The sequence below is a fragment of the Rissa tridactyla genome, chromosome 1 (assembly GCF_028500815.1).
Source record: "Rissa tridactyla isolate bRisTri1 chromosome 1, bRisTri1.patW.cur.20221130, whole genome shotgun sequence".
NCBI classification, from domain to species: domain Eukaryota; kingdom Metazoa; phylum Chordata; class Aves; order Charadriiformes; family Laridae; genus Rissa; species Rissa tridactyla.
The window spans coordinates 114,761,541-114,784,313 of NC_071466.1; the positions used below are offsets into that span (position 1 = coordinate 114,761,541).

At 41.5% G+C, this 22,773-nt stretch overlaps 1 protein-coding gene and 1 long non-coding RNA gene across 6 annotated transcripts in view; one reads left to right on the forward strand and one right to left on the reverse strand.

Moving 5' to 3' along the window:
- Positions 1–1,615, reverse strand: part of GBE1 (1,4-alpha-glucan branching enzyme 1) — a 163,229-nt gene extending 161,614 nt beyond the window's left edge. For 2 of the 3 annotated variants that reach the window (XM_054191322.1, XM_054191315.1), the window contains exon 1: positions 1,410–1,615. In XM_054191322.1, the coding sequence (XP_054047297.1) occupies positions 1,410–1,513 (104 nt within the window). In that variant the 5' untranslated portion in view covers positions 1,514–1,615. The remainder of the gene's footprint in view (positions 1–1,409) is intronic. The other variant, XM_054191336.1, reaches the window with a different exon arrangement.
- On the forward strand, positions 1,301–21,417 carry LOC128905351 (uncharacterized). 3 transcript variants are annotated; one of them, XR_008464855.1, is made up of 4 exons: positions 1,301–1,441; positions 12,223–12,408; positions 13,648–13,875; positions 14,833–21,417. It is a non-coding gene; the product is annotated as an uncharacterized LOC128905351 (long non-coding RNA). The 3 variants fall into 3 exon arrangements; XR_008464853.1 differs by having other exon boundaries at positions 12,262–12,408; XR_008464852.1 differs by lacking the exon at positions 1,301–1,441 and adding an exon at positions 7,450–10,691 and having other exon boundaries at positions 12,262–12,408.
- Positions 21,418–22,773: the final 1,356 nt, after the last annotated feature.

Consider the following 22,773-nt stretch of genomic DNA (forward strand, 5'->3'; position numbering starts at 1 on the left):
AACACTCAGTTATTCTACCATTAAGAGATTATAGTTTGAGAAAATGCTCTGTAAATCAGCCTAGTAGTTTACTCAATCCTTAATCCCATTTTACAAGATCTAGGCTTTACCACTATTCTCTGCCAGAACCCAACAGGACGCCTGGTAATGCTAAGCGAAAAGTGCCATGTGTAATGTAGTAAAGGTTAAAAAGCCAAATACTTCTTTAAAAAAAAATAATCAAATTCCCTCTTACTTCCCTCCCACATACACAGACTTTTCCAGGCTCCCGGGCTGTAGGGCATTGGTCAGTACTACAATTTGATTATCAGAGGATGGCTGGTGAAATGCAACATATAAAATAGCACTATAAAAACCTCCCAGTTCCAGTTTTCAGAGGGCGGGGGAGGCTGCAGCAGTGCCCCAGGGCTGCGCAGGGTGCAGGCCGCCTCTGCCCGAGCTGCTGCGGGCAGGCTCCGGCCCAGGCCCGCCGGCCCTCCCCCCCTACCCTGCGGCCAGAGGGATGGTGCCGCAGCCCCCGGCGACAGGCAAAAAAAACACAAAACCAAACAAAGACACCACCAAAAAAGGGACACTCAGACTGCCAACATGAAACCAGCCTAATGCACACTCTGCTGCTACCTTACCGTTCGTAAGGCTGACTAACGGCTGAGCTGGGGATACAGGGACACCTCAAAAATACGGGGGAACGGAAAGGGGAAGGAAAATTCTCCAAAAAGAGGCGATTCGAGGGCAGTTTATTTACAGGTTACCACAGACAGACTGGAAAACGTTTTCAGGAGCGACAGCGGCCCGGCTGAACGCCCTCACAAGTTACCCCCAGCGTCTCCCCCCGCGGCACACCTGCCCGCGCCCCAAGGGACACACTCCCTGTCAACCAGCCCCCCTCCCCCGATCCCGCCCCGCCATTAGGAAGCGATGCTGCTTTTCGGCGGGTCGAAGGAGGGAAACGAAGACGCCTGAAGCGCCCGAGTGGCGGCGGGGGACGGGACGAGGCGCCCCGGCCGCCCCCAACACCGAGGCCCGCCGTGGAGGCCTCCCAACCGCGGCGCGTCCTGCCCGCCTCAGGAGGCCCCACCGGGCCGTGACGACGGCTCCGCCCGCCCCGGAGACGCCTCCGTCGGAAGGGCCGGCGCGGAACTCCGCTCTGGGTCCGTCCCCCCCGCCGCCGCCGCCGGGGCGGGAAGCGGAGCCGCCCCGGCGCTGTCTGAGGGCCGGCCCCCGCCGCCACAGGGAGGGGACGGGAAGGAGGGGGAGGGGACACCGCCCGCCCCGCCGCTCCCCCCGCCCGCCCCGGCGCCCCCAGAGGCGGGCGGTCGCCGATTGCTCGCCCGCCGCCCCTTGCCCTGCCGAGACGGCGCTCCCCTCCCCGCGGCGCAGGCCTAGGCCGCCGGCGGGCGGGCGGCTACCTGCGCTGGAAGTCCGTCTCGAAGGGGGCCAGGTAGGGGTCCCGCTCCAGCAGCTGCGTCAGCTTCGGCGGCTGCGGAGGTTGCGTGCTGGCGGCGGCCGCCATCTTGCCCGCCGCGGGATCCGCGCCGTGCCGCGCCGCCGCTATATACACCCGGGGAGGGGGGCCGGGGCGGGCGAGGCGCCCCCTGCCTCTCACTGCCCGGCGCCGCCCCCAGGCCGGGGCAGCCCGCCGGGGCCGGGAGGCGGCCGCCTTCGCCGCCCCTCCCCGCCCGCCGTGCCAGCCGCCTGGGGCACGCTGCGCTGCGCTTCCCCACACCCTCCCCAAATCACCCCCGCGGCGCCCGGGGCGGCGGTGTCGGGGCTCTGGGTGCCTTAAGGGAGTCGGGACGGGGAGCGGGGTGGAGGATATCGGGGGGCTCTGTCCCTGGCTCCCCTGGCGCGGACGAGCCAGGGGCTTGGGTTCGCAGCCCCGGGGCTCTGCCCGCGGGGGGGTTGATAGCGAGAAGGGGACGGGACGGGACGGGGCGGGGGGGGGAGATAGTGTAAAAAAGCCGTTCTCAAAACGGCTCAGGGTGTCTGGGCGGGCGGAGGGGTGAGCGCGGGCCGGGCCTGGGCCGCGGCGCTGGCGGAGCCAGCCCTGAGTCGGCGAGCGGCGGCCCGAAACGCCGGTGGTGAGGGGCTGGGGCGTGAGGTGTGGGGATGGGGGTGAGGTGAGGGGCTGGTTGGTGAGGTGAGGGGCGAGATGTGCTCTCTCAGTAAAGGAAATTAAAAAAAAAAAAAGTCGCTGTCGGAGCCGACCTCCACGGCAGAGGGGGGTGTCTGCCGTCGCCCGGCGGTCCCCAGTTTGTTTTCTTAGTGCCTCTTTGATGTCCTTTTTTCAGCGCGTTTGCTGCCGGGCGAACTCTGCGTTCCCACGCACACAAAAAAAACCACGCACCACCACACACACACACCCCCACACACCCAAACCAGATTTGGTGTCATCATGAATGCTAGAATAAATTTCTCGACTGTTTGATAGGGAGCTGGCGTGCTCACAGACAAGGTCAGCAAAACAAGACTCCGGGGGCATCCGTGAGTTCTCATAAACACCCTGTCTGTACAGCAAAATGTTGTTTTACTGGACACATAAAGAATCTTAAACAAAGTAAAATTAATTCAGCTGATCCTAATGTGGCTCGAAATGCTGAATAGCTCAGGTAGATTGCTGTGGAAGTTTTTAATCTAATATCAGCATGTCTTATTTTTGGATAGGCCACCAGATATCCAAGGCAACTAATCACTAGCCTGACCATGCCTCTAGGCCAGCATTTAGCACTTTTATTTAAGGTCCAGCAATTTTGCTTCATTTAGACATGTAGTAAGAACGTGTATTTAGAGGCCTCTTTTGAATGCTTTTCAGCCACCGTTTATAAACTTCAGCTCCTGGATATGTTACCTGCTTTCCACAGCCATCTCCTAAATTGGTATCCTCAGTTTGTAACTCATCTGCCCTATCTTGGTGTCCTCTGAATTTTAGTGCAGCTTCCCCTTCCTGTCTGCCAGATAACTAACAGCAGTGTGCAATGAACACTAGCAATTCATTTATTACTTTACCCAAAACTGGCTGCAGTGAAAGTTTCCATAATGATTTGTTTCATTAACAGTGTACGCTTAACTACACTGTATTTTCTTCCTTGCAGCAGTTTCTAAATACACACACAAAAATCCAAGTACTTTTGTCCTTTTATTTCTTATGGAGTGCAAAAAGTATTCCCTGCCCTAAGAATGAGTAGGGCAATACTCGTACTGTGTGCTATAGCAGTTGCCCCAGCAGGAGGCCTAAGCGGTTTTTGTTTGGTTATTGAAAGAAGTAGCATCTGTGCTGTAGCAGAACTACCTATCATATCCAGCTCTGACAGCTCAGGATTTCTTTTTTTCCCAGTGCCCACCATTTTTTCAGTCTCATTGGAGACTGAAAAACTTTTTAAAAATATCTGTGCTTCTCAAAACTTTCTGCATGGCAGTGATCCCAGTGCCTGTGCTAAAACAAAGTTTAACAGCTCTTATCATCTTACTCTTGCTTCATGCATCATACTATGTGCATCGTGTTCTTTTGCAAATGTGTCGCTCATTCTCACAGTTAACTAGTTTGGCAGACTAAAAGGAGAGTAATTACAGCTGATTATCAAGAGCCAGGAAACTGGTTTTTTACAATAGTTCTGTGTTGCCTATGCTGCTGCTGTGGAGCTTCGAGGTGTTTGGTACTGGAGAAGTCACCTGTGGTTGAAGTGGAGTTAGGAGGGGAATTCCTGCAGCCATTGAATTCATGAGCATAGGAAACAGGAATTTCACTCTTAGCACAGTCTCTCTGATTTTCTTCATTGTCAGGAAGCTCAAACAAGTTCAGAGAACCGGTATTAGCTGTTTGGCATAAACCCAAGAGAGAGATTTAGAAATCAGCATTAGCAATTTGTGTAAACAGTAGGAATATAGCTGTGACTTTCAGCTCCCTGAAGACAGGGACCCCTTCTTCATTTGGAAGATTTTAAGTAGAAATGACACAGTATCCAGCTTCACGTCCAAGCAACCCTGAACTTCAGAAAGTTAAATTCTGCAAATAGCCCCTGTCCCTATAACAGACAAAGCCCAAATGCTATATTTAATACTCTGTGAACTGGGAAATTGATTACCATACCGTTACTATCTACTCATGTGCTGGTTTACAACTTGGGCATGATTTTATCTGCCTGCTTTGTCACAAATAACTCAAAGATACTAAGGCATATATTATTGTGATGGTCTATTACACTGTGATCTAGCGAAGACTCAAAGGCTGAGGCTGGCTTTCAGGACGCTGCCATTTAGTCCTCTACCTGGAGGCAAAATGGCAGTTCAAACAATGAACGTTGTCCCAACAGCTGAATGCATCTTTGTGCATTTGTCAGAGATTGATACAAAGCTGGCAGCTGCTGCTGACAGTAGAAATAGGAAGAGGAGGACTGTTTGTAATAACTGCTCTTTTGGGGGGGCAGCAGTGGATCATATAGGAGTGGTGTCTAAGGCGTGTGTGTGGCACTCGGTTACTGCTGAGGCTGGAGTCTATTAATCCACTCTAAACTAGTCTTTCAAGCTTGTGCCTAAGTTATGTATACTTTAAAATGTTGCATAGCAGTGCTGAGCAGTAACTGCATAGTTACAATTACTATAACGTCAATTTAGATATTTTTTAAATATGCAAAGTTCAAATAAAAATCAAAGTGTTGGATTAAAGAACATTCAAGATCTGGAAAGCGTTGAAGAAAAATGGCTACTCTTGTCATGCAGTACGTCCGTTTTGATTCCCTAATATTTTGCACATATTTTGCAAAAGATGACAGAGATGCTAAACTGTACAAACTGGGTTAAGACAAAATCTTTTTTCATTAAGGCACTGGTTCAGATTCTCCCTCATCAATAGTGTCTGTTCATATCTCAGCCAGAACGGATCTGTGTGGTCTCTGGCTTTGACTGGCTCTTGCAGAGCCAGTTCCTGAGCTCCAGGTGCTTCTAAACCAAGTAGCTTAGAGCGGACCTGGTCCCTGGTCCTGGCCTGGCTCTGTAGGATGCTTCCAGACCTATCAGAGTTATCTTTGGGGTACGGGATTCTGCACTATGGTTGTCATGCACCACTGCTAATTTCTAGACTGTCCAGTCCCACAGCTATGAGATAGATAGGTAGATAACTCATACACAAGTTACAGTGTGGTTCCTGCCATGTCAGTTCCCAGACTGCTCAGAGCTGGAATATGGTGAGGATTTGCTGGAGTTACCTTCTAGCCTGCAGGGAGAGAAAGAAGGCAATGGCCAAGGATGACGTGTGTCCAATTTTTATTACAATATGGGTCATTGCAAACATCCATACCTGGATGCTACAGTATGGTCCCAAATACCACAAAGTTCTGCTTTGCCTATTCCATCAGCTGTGCTCCATTTCAGCTGTAGGCGGTCTATAGACTCCTAGTTTAATCCATCTGAGAAGAGATGACAGGTACCAAAGACAGCAAGATATTTTTTAACTCTGCTGTTGTGATCATTTAAGAATTACTGATCTCGCAAAGTAACAAGTCACAAGGCATGTCCTTTTTATGTTTAAATTCAATACTTAAAGGCTATATCCAAGATTTGTCATCATTTCAGTCTGGGCAGAACTCCTCCCAATTTCTTTCCCTGAAAGCCTTTTTACATCTAGGTGTGGTTGGCCCACTTTATTGCCCGCTTTACTTGCTTGCACATGAGGAGATGTATGCATTTTTTAATGCTATTGCACCTTTTGATGTCTTAAAAATTAGAAGTAGCCCATGGCCAAGGACTGAGAAACAGGAATACACGAGCTCTCCCCTGTGCCTATGTTGGGTCCCACAATGGGCACTGTCAAGAAAATGTGTTCCTATGGACAGAGGCAGCTGTTCAAAAAGATTGGCATTTCAGTATTCCAGGAGAATGGATTCTTGAACGATTCCCTATGTCCGGTATAGAGGTGTAAGACATCTGAGCGTATTACAGTACATGTTGCAGCTTCCCACCTTTGGACTGTTTTCTGCATGTTCAGTACATGGAGTTCAATATTTAGAAGAAAACAAGCTTATTTTGCCACATTGGCCAGCCATACTTACCCTTATTATTTGTTCAAGAATCCATAAGAAATCAATTGCACAGTTGTCATCCAGATCCAATACAAATGCCCCCCTTAAAAAAAAATAATTTCTCTTGGTAGTCTTCTCAGACAGATCGAACATTAGGAGTGGAGATTAAACAAGCTACTTAGGCCTATCTTTGGATTCTCCAAGGTGAGACACATAGGAGAGAAGAAATGGTCACTGTTGCACAGCTGCTGCCAAAGCTAGACCTCAACAGCATGCCACAGTTGTTACTGTGTTGCATAATTAAAACTGCACTTCTAGTAAGGATTCAACCGTTCGATTACATATGAAGAACAAAGCACGTATCCTTGAAAATTGCAGCATACGTTCCAAGAAAGTGTTAGCCTATCCATTAATTAGTTTATAGGTTTGGGGGGGGTTGGTTTTGGGTTTAGGATTTGTAAGAAATGTAGGGTATTCATTGGGACTGTCTTTTAAGGTCTTACTTCTGCCCTGTCGTGGTATCAGGAGCTTTAAATAACATCATGTCTTTAAAGATCAAAACTAATGCACAATCTGAAATGCTAAAAAGCCAGTTTCAGGGTTGTCAGATTCCAGTAAGCGCAGTTGATGGGAATGCCATTTGCACTTACCACGCAGAGCAAAATGAAAACACATTCCAACAACCCGAAAGTCCTAGATAATGGCTGTTTCTTGCTTTCACAATATTGCAGTAGTATTATGATTTGGTGTCCTTATTTTGTATAACAGAGTATCAAAAAATGTAAATATCTTTCATAGTTGTTTACACAGTAATCAAGATACTTCAAAGTGTGATACCAATTAAAAAATATCAGCAGATGTAGAACAATATTTGTTGTGAAAATGCCTATGAGTCTCACTAAAAAAAGGTTTTAATGTAGCAGAAAGTCTTTAGTTTCAAGTAAGAAGTTATGAACAGGAAAACTTTAGGAATATCATAATTTTTTGGATGTTTTAAATACTCTGTTGTATTTAGGTCTTCTGTATGCATTTCTCAAAAGCAATTACTGCCAATAATAACAGTCTACAACTGCCAATACTGCTGTTTCCTGGTATTTGCATGTGTTTATGTGTTGGGGAAGAACATAAAACGTTCGTGACTCTCTCCTTAATGCCATACCCACAGTATTTGGTAACTGTCACCTGTGTCTTACAAATCTGTGCTTCTCTCTAACACTTAGGAAATAAGTAGCTTGAGCTCTCCAGAACAGTTGTCCCAAAGGAACATTCCTGATATTATTGCAGCGGGCTTCTGTAACAATATATCGCTATTAAACAAACAACTTATTAACGGTAGCCAAATATTGTATGGTTTATATCCAGTACACTTAGAATTAAGAATGAAACACCAAGGCTTCAGCAGCAATTTTGCTTTCTTGTTGTTCATTGCCAGGTCTTTCCTAAAATCCCTGACATGTAATCCCACCTAAGAGGTCTCTTGAAGGCTGGTTGCATGGTCTCGCATCCCTCCCTGAAACACTACGGGCATTTAGGCTGACTGGCCTCTTGCTCAGAAAAGAAAGTGAGGTTGCCAGGTATCTGTTCAGAGGGTAACACATCTGATCCTGGGGGAGGACAAGTGAGGTGAGAAGAAAGGAGGAGATGCATGTTGCTAATGCTCTGACAGCTCTGTCAATATAAATTCATTAGTATGTGTAGAACTGTTTTAGTTTTCAGAAAGCAGATTGCATTCACCAATTTAGGTGTGTACTAAGTTCACCACAGTAAAAGCAGATGAATCCAGTGCAAATTTTGTGTGAAGTGCTGAACTTTTGGAAGTCCAAAATGCTTTCTGCAGAAAGTCTTTTAAATCTTGGCAGTATTAGTTGTGCCATTCAGTCTTCTGTGCACTCAGAATCTTGCTATAGGCAGAAGAGAACACCGTATATGGAACTAAGAATTTACTGTTAGTCCAGTAAAAATTTTAACAGTATAATTGTCCAAATTATCTGATTAATATGAAAAAAAAACACCCTCATTAATAGTGCAATTTAAATAGTTAAACAGAAGACACTCTAGCACCTATGCCTTTCTCTTAATATTATGCGCCCCTTCCCGGTGTGCCTTGAGGTCCTCAGGTTGATGGTTTAAGTCTTCCTCAGGCAGATGGGGGCAGATGTGCTATGACAAGGCATTGGCTTCCTGAGGTCTTTGCCACACACCGCCTGATCTTCATGGGAGGAGTGGGTGTCTCCCTCCTCAATTTTGAGGATCCCAGCTGAAGTCTGATAACTGCATAACAGCGTCTCCCAGATGCAGGTGACATTAGGGATGCTGTTGGTGATGCTGCCCAAGGCTGTCGGATCCTTAACCCTGGCGGCACTCACAGACGCGAGCTCACACGGGTTTAGCAATAGTCATTCAGGCACTAGGCAAGCAATGGCAATGGCAAAAAATAACATGTACCAGGCTAAAATTCTCCTTTTTTGATAGATGGTCTGCTGAACACAGGCTAATCGTTACATGAGTCCAGCCAAGATGTTGCAAACTCTCCTACAACTCAAGGCTTCTTAACAAGACTGAGTGATGGTGCTTGAAAACAATCATTTTTTTCTTATGTGGTCTTGTGTGATGATAACACTTAAGGGTCTGAGGGTATAATGATGTATGACCATTGTACAATCACTGAAGCTAGTATAACAACTAAAATTACAACTGTAGGGTGTAAAGTTCAGGTTTCTGTAGGTGTCAGAAACCATAGTCTTGCTTTTAAGGTAATGACGTAATTTGTATCTTTACATTGCATGCGTGCCTATCATTGGGTATGTTACACGCTATGAGATAGCGCACAGTGATTTCTGTATGTATATGAACATAAGCAAATCCTACATAGATAATGGCACAATGACTCGAGCAATTTCATAATCACATCTTGGTCAAATTCTGATCTAAGCAATTGTCAAAACACTGAAAACTAAAATCCGGACACATGTAATGCGTGTCTTGAGTTGTTGTTTTTCTGGAATCTGCCTAAAGAGACTATGAAGAACATCTGTCATGTTCAATAATCCATCTTTATAAATGCACCTCTCATCTCAGCAATGACATAGCTATAGATCTCCACAGTTACCTGATTAGCTCTAGTTCAATAATCATGCAACGCTACATATTATAAACATAAGTAACATTTTGATACCCTATCAGCTTAGGGACCCTTCATTTCCACCACTTTCCAGATGTCTTAAAATATCCCCAGTACAATAAATGAAGGTGCAGTCTTCACAATCCCAATGATACAGAGCTACACTTACAGGTATACAATCTGTTGCCATAGGTGATTGTATTGTAGGCAATACAGTTTTCCATAGAAAATATTTTTATACCTCGGTGATTCACCTTTTCTTCTTAGAGCACTCAAAATTCTGTATTTTTTAAATATAGAAAGCTTCATCCAAGACAAACACATACACACACGCACACTTTTGTCAGGAACATAGGTATTCATAGATTAGTAAGAAGTACATCTGTCTTCACGCAGAAACAGGTTTTCTGTGGCTTGGGGAGGAATCCTTTAGGTAGGATCCCTTGTCTCTTATTACCTAGGTTTGTGTTTTGCTCTTGTTTTTAAACTCAGGCATGGCATTTGAGTTAAAAGAAAAGTAGTATGGTTTTTACTTTTCCTGTATGCATGTATCATAATAAAAATACCCGGTAAAGAAAACTAAGCGATATGCAGCTTACAGCGTGCATACATTTGGAAGGGATTGCTTATACTATACTATCTGTGGAAGATAAAATAAGCAAATATTATTACTAGTAGTTATCTTAGTTATCCAGGCTAGAGAACCGCCCTCAGTATGAGTTTCTGAGGATATCCAGGTTAATTAGCTGCATTTCTGTTTCCTGAATACTTTATGTTGAAGTACATAGTAATAAAACAACTACTTCATTACTACATAGTAAGAAAATTTGTTTTGTGTTAGTAGATAACTTTAGTAATCCTCCATCTGTTTTTGTTTTGCTTTGGTTCCATCTCTTCTTTGAAACAAACAGCTAAACATTTATATTTTAATTCAAATAGCAATCTTTACAATTCTGCGTAATTTTTGACCATAAGATATTAATTACAACCATGTATTGTACCGGTAACTTTTGGGTTTCCAAGTTAATGTGATCTGAATTCCAGTAGAATAGTTTAAGGGCTGATGGCTCTCAGTCAGTGTTCCTCAAACACCCTCCCTCTTTGATATCTCTTTGAGCCCTTTGTTTATCTCGCAAAATTCTCCCTGGATGTTGGATTCAGTCGCCTAATCCTATTCAAGAAATGGTTGATAGCACTGCCCAATCTGATTTTAGTTTAACCAGCCACTCGGTGCAGATATTTCTCACATTTTTGCGATCAGCTCCTGGAGCAGGGCATCATGCATCAGCAGTCACACGTCTCACAGCAGTTCTGCTCTCTCCTACTTGAATATTCAGCTGCTTTGTTTGTTAGCACTTCATTCTCTTCCTCTGCCTGCTTAATCAGAATAGCCTTCTGAATCGCACAGATCACAGCCTGTGCCAGGTGTTCAATCTTTTTGCATTATATTATCTTCTCAGGCAACATCCAGGCTCTTCATTTTCCACTTGTCCCTTAGTTCCACCAGGACGGCAGCCCATCCCCAATAATAAAGTTGTACTTCGGTGTCTGTAAAGGTGAGGTGTGAGCAATTAATTGCCTTTTTCCTTATGCCAGTCTTCAGTTAGTGATCTGGTAGGGGGCTTGTTGGAAATACTGTGCCAGTACTGCATCTCTTACCCAGTTTTCTCACATTGTTTCCATGTGTGTGTTTGTGCTAGGTCTGACTGTTTTCTTACTATACTATTTCCTACCCCTGCTTATGTGCATGGACTACTTTTCTGCCTCTTTTTACTTGTCGTCTCCTTTTTGTCACCTTTACCGAAGATAAATATTTGAGAGTAAATGCTGACAAAAATAACAGGTTTTACAGCTTCTAAGTCATACACTCTCTTGGGTTTTTGTTTGTTTTTCTTGTTTACTAGTATTTAGTGTCCCCTAGATCACTTCTTCCCTCATATGGATTGCTAGCTCATTCCATACTGTGCCAGTATCTATAGGCCCTAAAACTAAAAGCATTTTTGTGTCCAGGACATCCACTACAACTCTTTAAATGCACCCTGATTCAAATTCAAGGCTTGTCCATCTGTACTGTGCACAGAACTTTGAACAGAGGCTGACAACTTTTTCTGTTTCTAATACATCTCTGCTTTCTTTTGGCTTGCGAGCATCCAGATGATACAATCAATTCTGGTCTTCCTTTAAAGCTCATACAGTGTTATACATCCATTCATAGTAGGCAGTTGCCACTGCAGAAACTGACTGATTGGCAAGAACCTGTACCTCAAAGACTTAGTCTCTGCTGAATATGCCATTCCTTCAGCTCAGCCATTTCTTCTAAAAAGAAGAGGAGGTTGGATATTTCTAAGAGGAGAGTGGGCATGTCAAGTAAGGGGTTGGATTTGGTTTTCTCCTTCCTGGTTTCCCCTCTACCCTTGTTTCCCTTTCCCCCCTCTGTCAGCCTACCTGATTTTGTCCTTTACAAATAAGCCATAATAAAAACAAAATCTGTACTCAGCTGGGTCATGAGAAAGGAGCAGAGACAGAGATCACTGATAACCTAGGACTATGATCAAAGGCTTTTAAAACAGGTATCAGCGAACTTTGGGCTTCTGTCCACTGTCCGCCTATCATCAGCTTGCTCAGACTGCCACCTATTTCCTCCTCTTCCTCTCAGATTTTCATGTCACGTTCACCACAGAGATTGCCACTTAGTCAAGCAAGCTTTGCCTGGATAGAGTTGCAGCCAGATCATAGAGTGATGTAGCTACTGTTTCTCTGCTTTCCTTGGATCCTTAGTGGTTCTGAATCACCTGGGCTGCCCAAAATTCATTTGTTTTACTGTAAATGAGATACCGGCCCGGACACAGGAATGCACATCTGCTACATTCATGGTCTTCTATGATGACTGTAGGCTTCCACCTACAAAAGATTTGCAGAGGGTTGGTTGCTCACCAGCATACTGGAAGCGTTCACGGAAGGGTTTGCCCGCATCTCCACTGATTGGTTACACTGAAAATCTCGTGTACTATGCCACTTACATAGTGCTAAGAATGTCCTGTTAGTCCAGTAAATATTCTAATAGTCCAAATTATCTGATTCATACAGAAAAGCCTCACTTTTCTGATGTTATGGTGACCTTTCCAGTGTGCCTCTATGTCCTGAGGTTGGTAGTTCAAGTCTTCCTGATGCAGATGAGAGAGGAGGCTTACTTATGATAAGTCATCAGCCCCTGAGGTCTTCACAAGAAGAACAATAATGTTTGTTTTGGAGGTTCTAATTCCTCAGTCTTGGGTATGTTTGGTTTTATTTTTAAATCTTTTTCTTATACCATCTGTGTCCCTCTCATTGATTCCCAAATAGTTTGAGTATTGCACAATATCTTTACTCCAGGGCTCTCAGCAGATATCTGCCATCCTCTGCAATTTTATTCTGCTATTATACAAATGTTAACTCTACTGAAATCAGTAGTTTCAGCAATATAAAACTGTAATTCCTTAGTGGAGAATACAGGAGACAGGTTAGAGAGCAGTGGTTGATTTTTCAAATTCACAGTAGTTTTGCTGAAATACATAGTCAGCAGAGCTGTATAAAACCGGAGGTCATTGCATCATTAATTTCAAATTTGTCATTTAGCTACTTGAGTAAAGTATCTATAAATGGAAGACATCACAAACATTTATAATGTTGCAGTACAAAGGCCCATTTTACAGTCTGTCTGCGATTTAGTAGTTTGTCAATATAGAATATAAAAAACTTGAGTCCAATATCTCTTCCAATTTGTTCTGGTTTTGCAGAATTTGTCAAATTTATGTTAAAATTCTGACTCAGGTTATGAAAAGCCTTATATCCATGACTGTTGGGGCCATGAGCAAATCAGCTGATTGTGTGCTACTCTCTTATATTAACCAGCTGTTCTTAGATAAATATGCTGTAGAAATACTTAAGTACTCAAAATGTTCTGGTAAAAAAATGCAAATATTTTTATGTCTTGTTTTATTCCAGCTCCTTTTCCTCAAAGAATCTGAAATATGAATAATTGTGGTAGGATAAATGAGAATACAATAGGATAAATGACAAATGGAACAGTAGGTATACTGAATCTCTGGAATTCATCTGCCGTTTTCTTTGTGTCATCACTGACTCTCATAACATGAGTGTTCTAGGCAAAATTATTGTTATAGATATATATTTTTGCCTTACTATCAACCTATAAATGTAACATTTTTTTAATCAGTGATACAGTTCACTGTCTCTGGTCAGTCAGGTCAGTAGTAGTCAAATACCAGCCATGTTAGTACACTATAGAAAAGGAATCCTTTCAAAAGTCTTTCATGACTTACCCCTATTAAAACTTAGTCTTACAAAACATACTAAGTCCTCTCCTGACATTTTTCCATTTGTTATTTAGCTCTTTTAACGTTTGCAGCTAAGGCATTAATTTATGCAAATGAAGAGATTTCTTCCTTCATAAAAGATCATTGTCCAAATGGTTATAATTATTTGTTCTATTTCCTCTTTCTGCTGTTTCAGCTGCAGAGTTAAAATACCGAATTGCTCTTACAGTTCATGAATTATCTGTTGTGTCTTGACCTACGCACTCCTTCAGCTGTCTCCTCAGTAACTCCTGTGTTGTCATCTGTTTCAACACATGCACAAGAAAAACTCACAAAGGTTTCCATTCTGGGAGCTGAGTCATTTTCTAAATCAGGACCATCATCCTTTGAACACAAAATCTTCCTCTGCAGAACTTAAGGGCAAGTATTACGTATGTGATTTTACATAGGATGTTTTAGGCTCTCTTACTTTAAATTATGTGTCTGTCTGACTGAAAAGCACATAATTTAACAGCATCCACTAAAATTTTCTATTGTATTCATATCCTATATGTTATTTAATGCCAAAAACTTAGTTATCTTTCTCAGTTCTGTGTTCTGTTTCCTTTTATTTTTTAATCACGATTTCAAAACATACATCTTCACTGGTTTGGTTTTTGTACATACATCTAATATCTGTGTACTGTGACTACATTCCTGTCATCCAGGAAACCTCCAGTGCTTAAGGAACATAACCTCCTGTACAATCAAATTGTTATTCAAATCGTACCATTAAAAGACACTCACGGTGAATATCAATCTGGCTGAAGTCATATGATATACCTAACATTTAAAAGGTCTGACTGATGAGGACATATATTAGACATCCTGAAAGTGAGGATAAGGCAAGACCAGCTGTTTTTTCTTATCCTTTCTTAACACTATAAAATACCATACACATTCTTTGTATTTCTAAATGAACAGACTTGCTTTTAATCGTGTCTCTGTGCTTGCCAAAAATGTATACTCCAGTAGGTTGAAACCACTCTAGCACTATTACAAGTTATTAACACTATGATTTTTCCTGTTTGTCTCCAAATTGCTGGGTTACTTGCAGCTCCGAATAAATTTACGTGAAGACTTCTGAAGAACTCTGTGTTTTGAGTTGTATTACATTGTTTGAAATAAAACTTTTCAGCTGATTTCTCCAGTATAATTCTTTTCATATTTTAGGAATTTTCATGCTAGCTCTGTTTTTATAAATACTGCCATGATTAAATTTGTAATCTCCCTTTTTTACGTTTTCTTCCTTGCTTTATTTGCTTGCTTATCTTCTCCCTATCACTTTTCCAGCTCTTTTTTGTTTTAGTGTGCTTCTTTTCCCCTCTTTTTTTACAGTAAGTAATGTTTAAAGTTACACAGAAGAAAATCGAGCCCCATGTCAGTGGATGAGATAAGCTTTATGGTTTCTTCATGATCTCATTGCATGTTGGTGAAGGGACAGGACTGTGCAATACGAGATACAGGTGTCATCAGAATATTTCCGTGGTTTTGTAAGGAGCTGCACAAGGAGCCATTCCTTTTCTGTAAGATGAAGCGTGGGTATTCATAACTGTAAAAAAATAAAATACCAACACTGCCAACAACAAAAAAGTAACTGCCATATGTTGTTCCTCATTTTTCTAATATCCTTTCTTCAGAATGAAGCACGGTTATTGGTATTCAAGGCAAAAAAAACACCTCCACAATAATAAAAACTATCACCTGTTGTCTACCAGTTTTCTAAATCCAGAAATGTTTTGAAAATTTAACTTACATCATTAGTCAGGTGTCTTGCCCCAGTTTTTCATCTTTAGAATGAACTAAAGTATTTCAGCCTTTAGCATCTGTCCTCCTTGTTCACATGATTTCATTTGTATTTTGGGGACCAATTTTTCATAAACATCAAGACCTCTTTCAACACTGACACAATAGTGAGGAACTGAGGTGGGTTCTGTTGTATTTCTGTAGTAAATTACCTTCATTTTATAACCTATTCAATACTCAGAAACATGAAAACAAGGCTTTTTATAAATTTGAATCAGGTCCATTGTGCCTTTCAGGTTAATGTATTTTACATACTGCTTTGAGTGCAAGTTTGCATATTAACTGAAAGAGGTTTGATTAGTTTTATTCTCTTCATTCTATTCTTTTCAAAAAAGTCTTTTGCATTGTATATTAGCTCTATTAGTAAAATGTATAACATCTTCTCTGATAACTTTCCATTAAGTTAGAGAAGATTCAACAAAGCCTTTAATTTCTTTTGTCTTACATTGTAAACCTGGATAGTTAAGGGAAAATAAAATCTTCCAAGAATATGGTATCTGCGTGTAAATGTAATACTGTCATTCATCGTTAGAGATAATATGCAGAGGTTATAGCTGTGTGAGCTATTTAAAAATCTAAAGAACCACAGTCAGAATGTAGTCATGTTTGGAGGAGCAGTACATAAAAGTTATCCCTCAAGAACATATCCTTCTAAAGGGTAACCAAATATAATTATTTTATGTGGTGCTGTATAATTGAGATGACTTGGAATTCCCCCTCTTGTAACACTTTTGATCTAGCTGTTGGGTTTGACAGGCTAAGGTTAAATCTCCTCCTATCGCGGGTTAGGAAATACTTGTAGTGCTAAGAATAGCTCATTAAAGGTGGATGGAAAGTCTCCTTTTCCAGTGTACGTATTAATTACCATAACACTCAGTGAATTTATCTTTGCTGGCAGAATGACATACCTTGCTGCTCTATCAATGAAAACTGAGTTTCTTGTTGATTACACTGTCACTTGCCTGGAATAACTGGGTCCAATGAAGTAAAAATGGGGAAAGTGGGGCAAGATTTTGTAAAAATATATGGTCCTGTTCTAAGGTAAACAGTACCTGTTTCTTTTTAGAGACAATTTGAATTGAACACAGGACTTTTTTGAGCCAGTAAACTCAGATGATCTGATCCACTGTTGTTCCGGACCTCATATGGCCCTCTGCTGAATTATTGGCTTTGCGGCAATGTCAATGATGGCAGAAAACAGGTTAGCAAGTAAACTTAGCAATGTGCTTGAACCTTAGGACTTCAAGCGAGCAGTGCCAGGGACATCTGCGGCCTGAAGGCAGAGACAAAACACTCCTTTCCTCTTACAGTAGACGTGGAAAACTCTTGGTAAGGAAGAAGGGCTAGAGAATATGTACGTCACCAGCTCTGTGTGTCTCTGTTTCTACAGGACCACTCTTACCCTTTCCCACGTTCTCTGCCCCAGCACCGAGAGAAACGCTGCATAACCACAGTTTAGGATGTATGCTACAATGCCTTCCTCTGTTCAATCTAAAATAATTTTTTGACCCATCTCCCAGAGTGCAGTGCGCTGCAAGTAAATTACAACCCTAAGAAATTTGTAACACATGCAGCCTCACTTGACTTTCCTTTCAGCTGCTGAAATAAGATACTCATTTTCTCTAAAGTGTACGTAGATGGATGTCTTGAGTTTATGAACTGCCAAATGTGTGACTTGGGGACAACTGCCAGAGTTGCAAGGCAAACAAGAAGCTGCCCAGCACTGGATAGTGGCAGAGATTGTCTAAAATCCAGTTAAGGATCTAGTGTTCCTAATAAGAAGTGCAATCCATCTGTGGAGTTCTTCCAATAAAACAGACATCTCCAGGTCTCATCATCACGAAATGACAGATTAAGTATAGAAGAAAGATTTCAGTATACCTTCAAAGCACATGGTACTAGGGGAAAAAATGCTAAATAAACGATCTCAACATAATTAGGAGGAAGAATTTTAGCCATGGAGTCTATTCAAAGAATGTGAAGAAAAACCACGTGAAAAAAAGTAAAAAAAAAAAAAATACATAATTTACAATGCTTAATTTTCATGCTTTTAATAAAACTTTGCAGTATCTTATTATAACTTGGCCATTTTTTCAACAAAAAAACTAACCAAAAATATGGCATAGTTATTTAAATACTTAACTGTGACCCACTCTGGTATTGAAGGGAAATAGAAAACATTACTTTTTTTAGAAACTTTTTCTCTAGTTGCTGAAAATCTTTTCTATGAGTTTGAATCTTGTCTATGCATTATTTTTGATCTCTAGGTAATCCACAGATAACCTGTGAATAGCATTCATATCTGGAAATTTGAGTTCTGTGGCTTGTTTTCACTAACTTGCATGATACTCCTGTTAGCTGTGGACACTTAGCACGTTTTTGGTGCTAGGTGTTTTGGCACGGCTAGTTCAAATACTGTTTTGAACAATGTTTCTTGGACAGTCATTTAAAATTTGTTGTTTCTGTAAGGCTGTGATCATCAAAACCCAAACATAAATTACTGAACATGTTCCTTCACCAATTTGACCAAATATTCCCGAAAAAAAATGTTCAGCATTCACTGACTGACTGGCAGAGAGACGTGCCTTTATATCCAGTAGTACTGTCTCCCATGGGACAAGAACGGTCGCTGGACCTTGCCTCTACCTAATCTCTTCAGGGCACAGTCTTTCTGAGTGACAGGGCTCTGCCCACGTATTGCCGTAGCAGAACTCCCCCGAGATGCTATCCTTAAACCTGATGAGCCCACAGCATCCCTTATTCTTCATTTCTGTGTTAAAATCTCCTTCTCAGAAGTGCATCCCTTGAATGGTTGGATTTCAGTATGCTTGGATGTCCTACAGCGACTGCTTTTTGTCCAAGTCCCAAAGACGCATCTTTGTATCCTACCTTATTAATGCAGTAAGCCAAACGGCGATTCGCCTCTGCATGACACCTGTCTGGGTAGTAGACCAGCATAGAGTGACTTGCAACCTCTCCTAGAACGGTTTTACACAAAAGAGCAAAATATTTGTCCATATCTTGCTGCAAAGCATATCCACTCCAATTAATGAAGTAAGTCAACTTGGCAGCAGTATGCCAAGCGGCATTGCCGCTGTCACAGATCCCCTGCTCAGCACCCATCGTTGTGCTCTGCAGATGCTAACCACCTATCCTCCCCGGGATGGATTTACCCCGAGTTTTGATTGTAAAACTTAAAAATGAGAAAGCAGGGCTGTAACCTGGAGATAGGCAAAGTAGGTCGCTCCTTAGTTAACAATTCCACTATTTCTCTTTTCATAACTCTTGATATATTCTTGGATGTATTGCTAATCACAGTCTGGTTCCCTGCTTCCTAGATTCTTTGATTAATTCCAAGCAAACTTATCATGAAAATATCAAGCAGTTAAACCGAGATATGTGTAATATTCATGAAGCATATATCCCCCCAAGTTCTAATAAAGTCAGAGGCGCTTATCTTGCTGGTTAGCTTTCACTCAGCAAAAGGAAGGATCAAATTATGACCCTTTACTACAGTTGTTAGAGAAACCTAAGGCTGTTTATTTTAACTAGTACATTAAATAAACATGATGATTGTTTTTAATGGGATGATTCTTGGTAGCATTATAGATGGCAAAAAGGAAATTTTTTTTGGAGGACCAGATCCTTTAGCCACCCCAGGTAGCCAGCTTACATTCCTCCCTGCTCAGAGAAACATTTGTGGGAGAAGTGTCTTAGGGCAGTCTGAGCCCTAAGAAGAGTTCTCAAGGCACAGCTCACAGATGAGCCAGTTTACTGTAGTTCATTTCCTAATCTAGTTCATGCCGTTCCACGGTATTATATTCATCCTTCTCACCCTCAGGACTTTTTTTTTTTTTCTTTTTTTTTAACCTGCCATACCTAAAGGCATCCTGAAGAGTAAGGATGTTAATTGGGTTGAAAATGGTAATGATGCATCAAATTCTGTCTTATCTGCAGTGCTCTTCCTGCTCTCAGGACACCTGAGTGCACCTGCATCCCAGAACAGAAGCTTGAACACGTATTTTTCTGTGTTGCACACAGCTCCTCCCTTGACCTGTTATCAGTGGCACATTACGCAGTGAATCAAATGTGAATCCCACAATATTTCTCCTCATTCTGTTTCTGAGTAAGAGCAGCTATATGCTCGAGACTTTCTTTGATATTTATTGCCTCAGTTAAAGCATAATTAGCTCCATGAAAAGGAAGGGGATTAACTATCTCCACTTTAGCTGAGACCTCTATCACCTTTACTTTTCAGGCTTCTATTTGGTTCTCCAGCTATTTCAATTACCAGTCAAGGAGGGTTTTAAGTCTGCAGTATAATAATACTGGCAATTACTGGTAAAGAGCATTTTACAGCATTAACTAGTCTGTCCTTACCACATCCTTTTCAGGCAGGCGAATAAATGTTATTATCCTCATTTTACAAACACATTGATTAAGTGACTTGCCTAAAGGCCACACATCAATTTAACGTGAGTGCCGAGATTAGCCCAGAGAAACTTCTGCATTGCAGTCACAGGAAAAAATGATCTGTATTATCAAGTCCACCCCCCCTCAGAAACAAGAAACACTTCTTAGATGCGTAGTATTGACAGTGTTTACCCGCTTCACATCCCCCGTACGCCCGTATGCTTTGTCCACCTGCCAGCGGCTCCTTGTTGATGGCACAAAATTGCTCTCGGTATGTCTCTAACACAGGAAGGTTTTCTGTCTACCTCCTGGTTTCAGCCCAAGGGCTGGAAAGCTCTGCCTGGAGAAGCCATGAAACTCCCTCATGGATAGCTGAGCTTGTGGAGGCAGAGGGCAAGGGAAGGAAGAGGGGCTCATGCCACTCTTCAAAGGGCAACATGAAGATGAGCAATGACCTGAGGGATTAGGAAGAAATGAGGAAGATCTTCCACCATTTTATGAAAAATTTTTAGCCTCTCCAACCAAGCAAATTTTCAGTTCTTAGGTTGTGTACAACAGGTACAATTCTCTTTTCTATTGCTGCTGTAGCTAGTGTTTGCAAATGGTCATAGTTGCATTGGTAACACTGGAAGTTGAGTCTTCAGCTCTAAAATGCAGTAGCATCTCTAGTCCTCAATCTGTTGAGCTATTGGGTAAATTGCTCAATTTTAAAGCACCTGCTTTTAAATTTGGAAGGAATTTTGGATTTGATCTCCAGCATCTGGTTTAGACAGACAAATGTGTCTGTGTTCATCTCTGATGAGCAACACAGACCTTACTGCATGCGTGTGCTATATACGACAAATGAAAGTATGACAAGTAACATCATAGCGTGCAAAAATCTGTTAAAACATACTGAGTTCCTAATGTTAAAAACCTGCTCTCTTTACAAGCAGTTATTTGTAAGGAAAAACATGATGGTGGCTGTATTTGTTTCCCCTCCAGAACAAGTCTTCCCTACCTAGAAAAATAAACAAAACAGAGGAACTCAGGACAGCACTTTTAACAGCTAATTAAGGCCATCTACATGCAAGGGTAGCAATGTTTTATTCTGATTTAGGTACAGTTCACAAGATCTTTCTGACTCAACTTCTAAATGTGACAGAAAATCAAAATAATCGTAAATCTTTTGAACCACAGTACTATAGTTCATCAGCAGATTCACAAATCTGTCATTAAAGCCCACAGTGTCATTTGCCAACACCTGAATTTGACCTAGTCATTGAAGCTGATACTGTGCCAACGTCTGAAAGCAGATACATTGAAAAATTGTCCAGCATTTATGATAGATACTGGTATTTCAGACCAGACTCCTAGGCGATGAATTATATTCTTAATAAGTATAGATGACAAAGTTAAATTTAGAAGTAGCATTTGAAATAGTTGCCAAGTTTTTAACTGAAGGTCATTTGACTTCTTTTTTTTTTTTTTAAACCATGCACATGTAGACACTCACAGGAAATGTCTGAACTTGCCTTCAAAATACCTCAAATATTATCCATATTAATTATACATTTGCCTTTTTTTCCTGGGTTTAAAAAGATTATTTCTTGCATAAAACTAACATCATTCAATTTATGGCTTGTGAGTCACCTGTAGATTGCAGTATCAGAATTATTCAATAGGTTTATGCCTGTCAGAATTTTATATTAGCTCCATTATTCATTATCTGCACAAAAAATAAAGCGTCTTTCTAAACGAATGCTTAAGTGTGTGTGTGTTTTCTTGGCACTTCATTGGCTTGGTCTTCTGTGCAACTCTAGTCCTTATGCTTCCACCTCAGAATTATTAAGGTGTCGTATACAGAAGTGGTAAATTTAGCTGCATTAAACTGTGATAGAGGGTTAATCTCGCCTAGTGAAAAAGCAAAACATGGCTGGATGGCCATAGATGTGATTATGTGTTCTGAAGCCTGATAAATATTGTATCGCGCCACAATTTAAGATGCTCGAGGGCTTCACAACCTTAATTGCGTTTTAATGATGGCAACTCTGTTCAATTATGTACTCCAGCTCCTTCAAAAAAAAAAAGAACTTCAGTCTTTAAAATGATACCATGGTACATCTCACATGCAGGGCTGCTGCAGTATTTGGGGGATGCCCTGTTGTCTTCAGTGGGTGCTAAGAAATTCACCCCAAAGGCTTCTGCGTTGGGCAAAAAACAACGTAGCTGAAAATATAATCAAGAATAAAACAAGAGGAAGTAATAAGAAAGATAAAATAATGGAAGACAATGTTTGCATGAAAATGACATTGTATTCTTTTTAGATTGCACGTTCTGCATAGTAAGTAGCATCTAGTGTTTTCTGAGGTGCATTACACTGCACAGTGGGAACTTCCATTTGTGGTTGATCCTTAGGTAATACCACAAACATGACTGTTGAAAAGAAGTTTTCTTATAGTTCTTTCTGGTTTGTAATTTATTTTACTGAGTTTCTCATAAACTCCATACTACCTCCTTGCCAAAAGAAATCAATGATTTTGACTAGGCACTTGGATTCCAACCTACTAAAGTACTTAGAGGCATGCCTATGCCTGTCTTCTGAAACTTTTAGCAGTCTCATTGCCTTTGATGAAACTTCTCACATCATGAGAGTCACAGGCATGCTTTACTGTTTCACTCGATTAAGATTTTAGCCATTTTTCTTTTCTTTACATTTATTTCTAAGACCTTGCTTCTTAAAACTGTACTGTGTCGGTGATACTTCAGCATTTTATTATGGGTTTTGGCTCAGTTTTCTTACTCAAATGTTCACTAATAACTCATCTCTTTCATTCGCTTCCAGAATCCACTCATGATTTTAATAAATATCTCAAGTCGGAGTGTATAATGAAATGAAATATTCAGCTGTGCTTTCAAAAGAAGTTAAAATTACCTAGCGAACATAGAGACTGGTGCAGAAAGACTTATTTTCACTTTCAGAAGCCCTAACAAACAAAAGTATTTGTGTTTGTCCAGAATCACAGTTTGTGCAGGAACTATGGGTGAAATTCTCTTTGCTTCTCATGTGCAAGAAGTCAGGCTA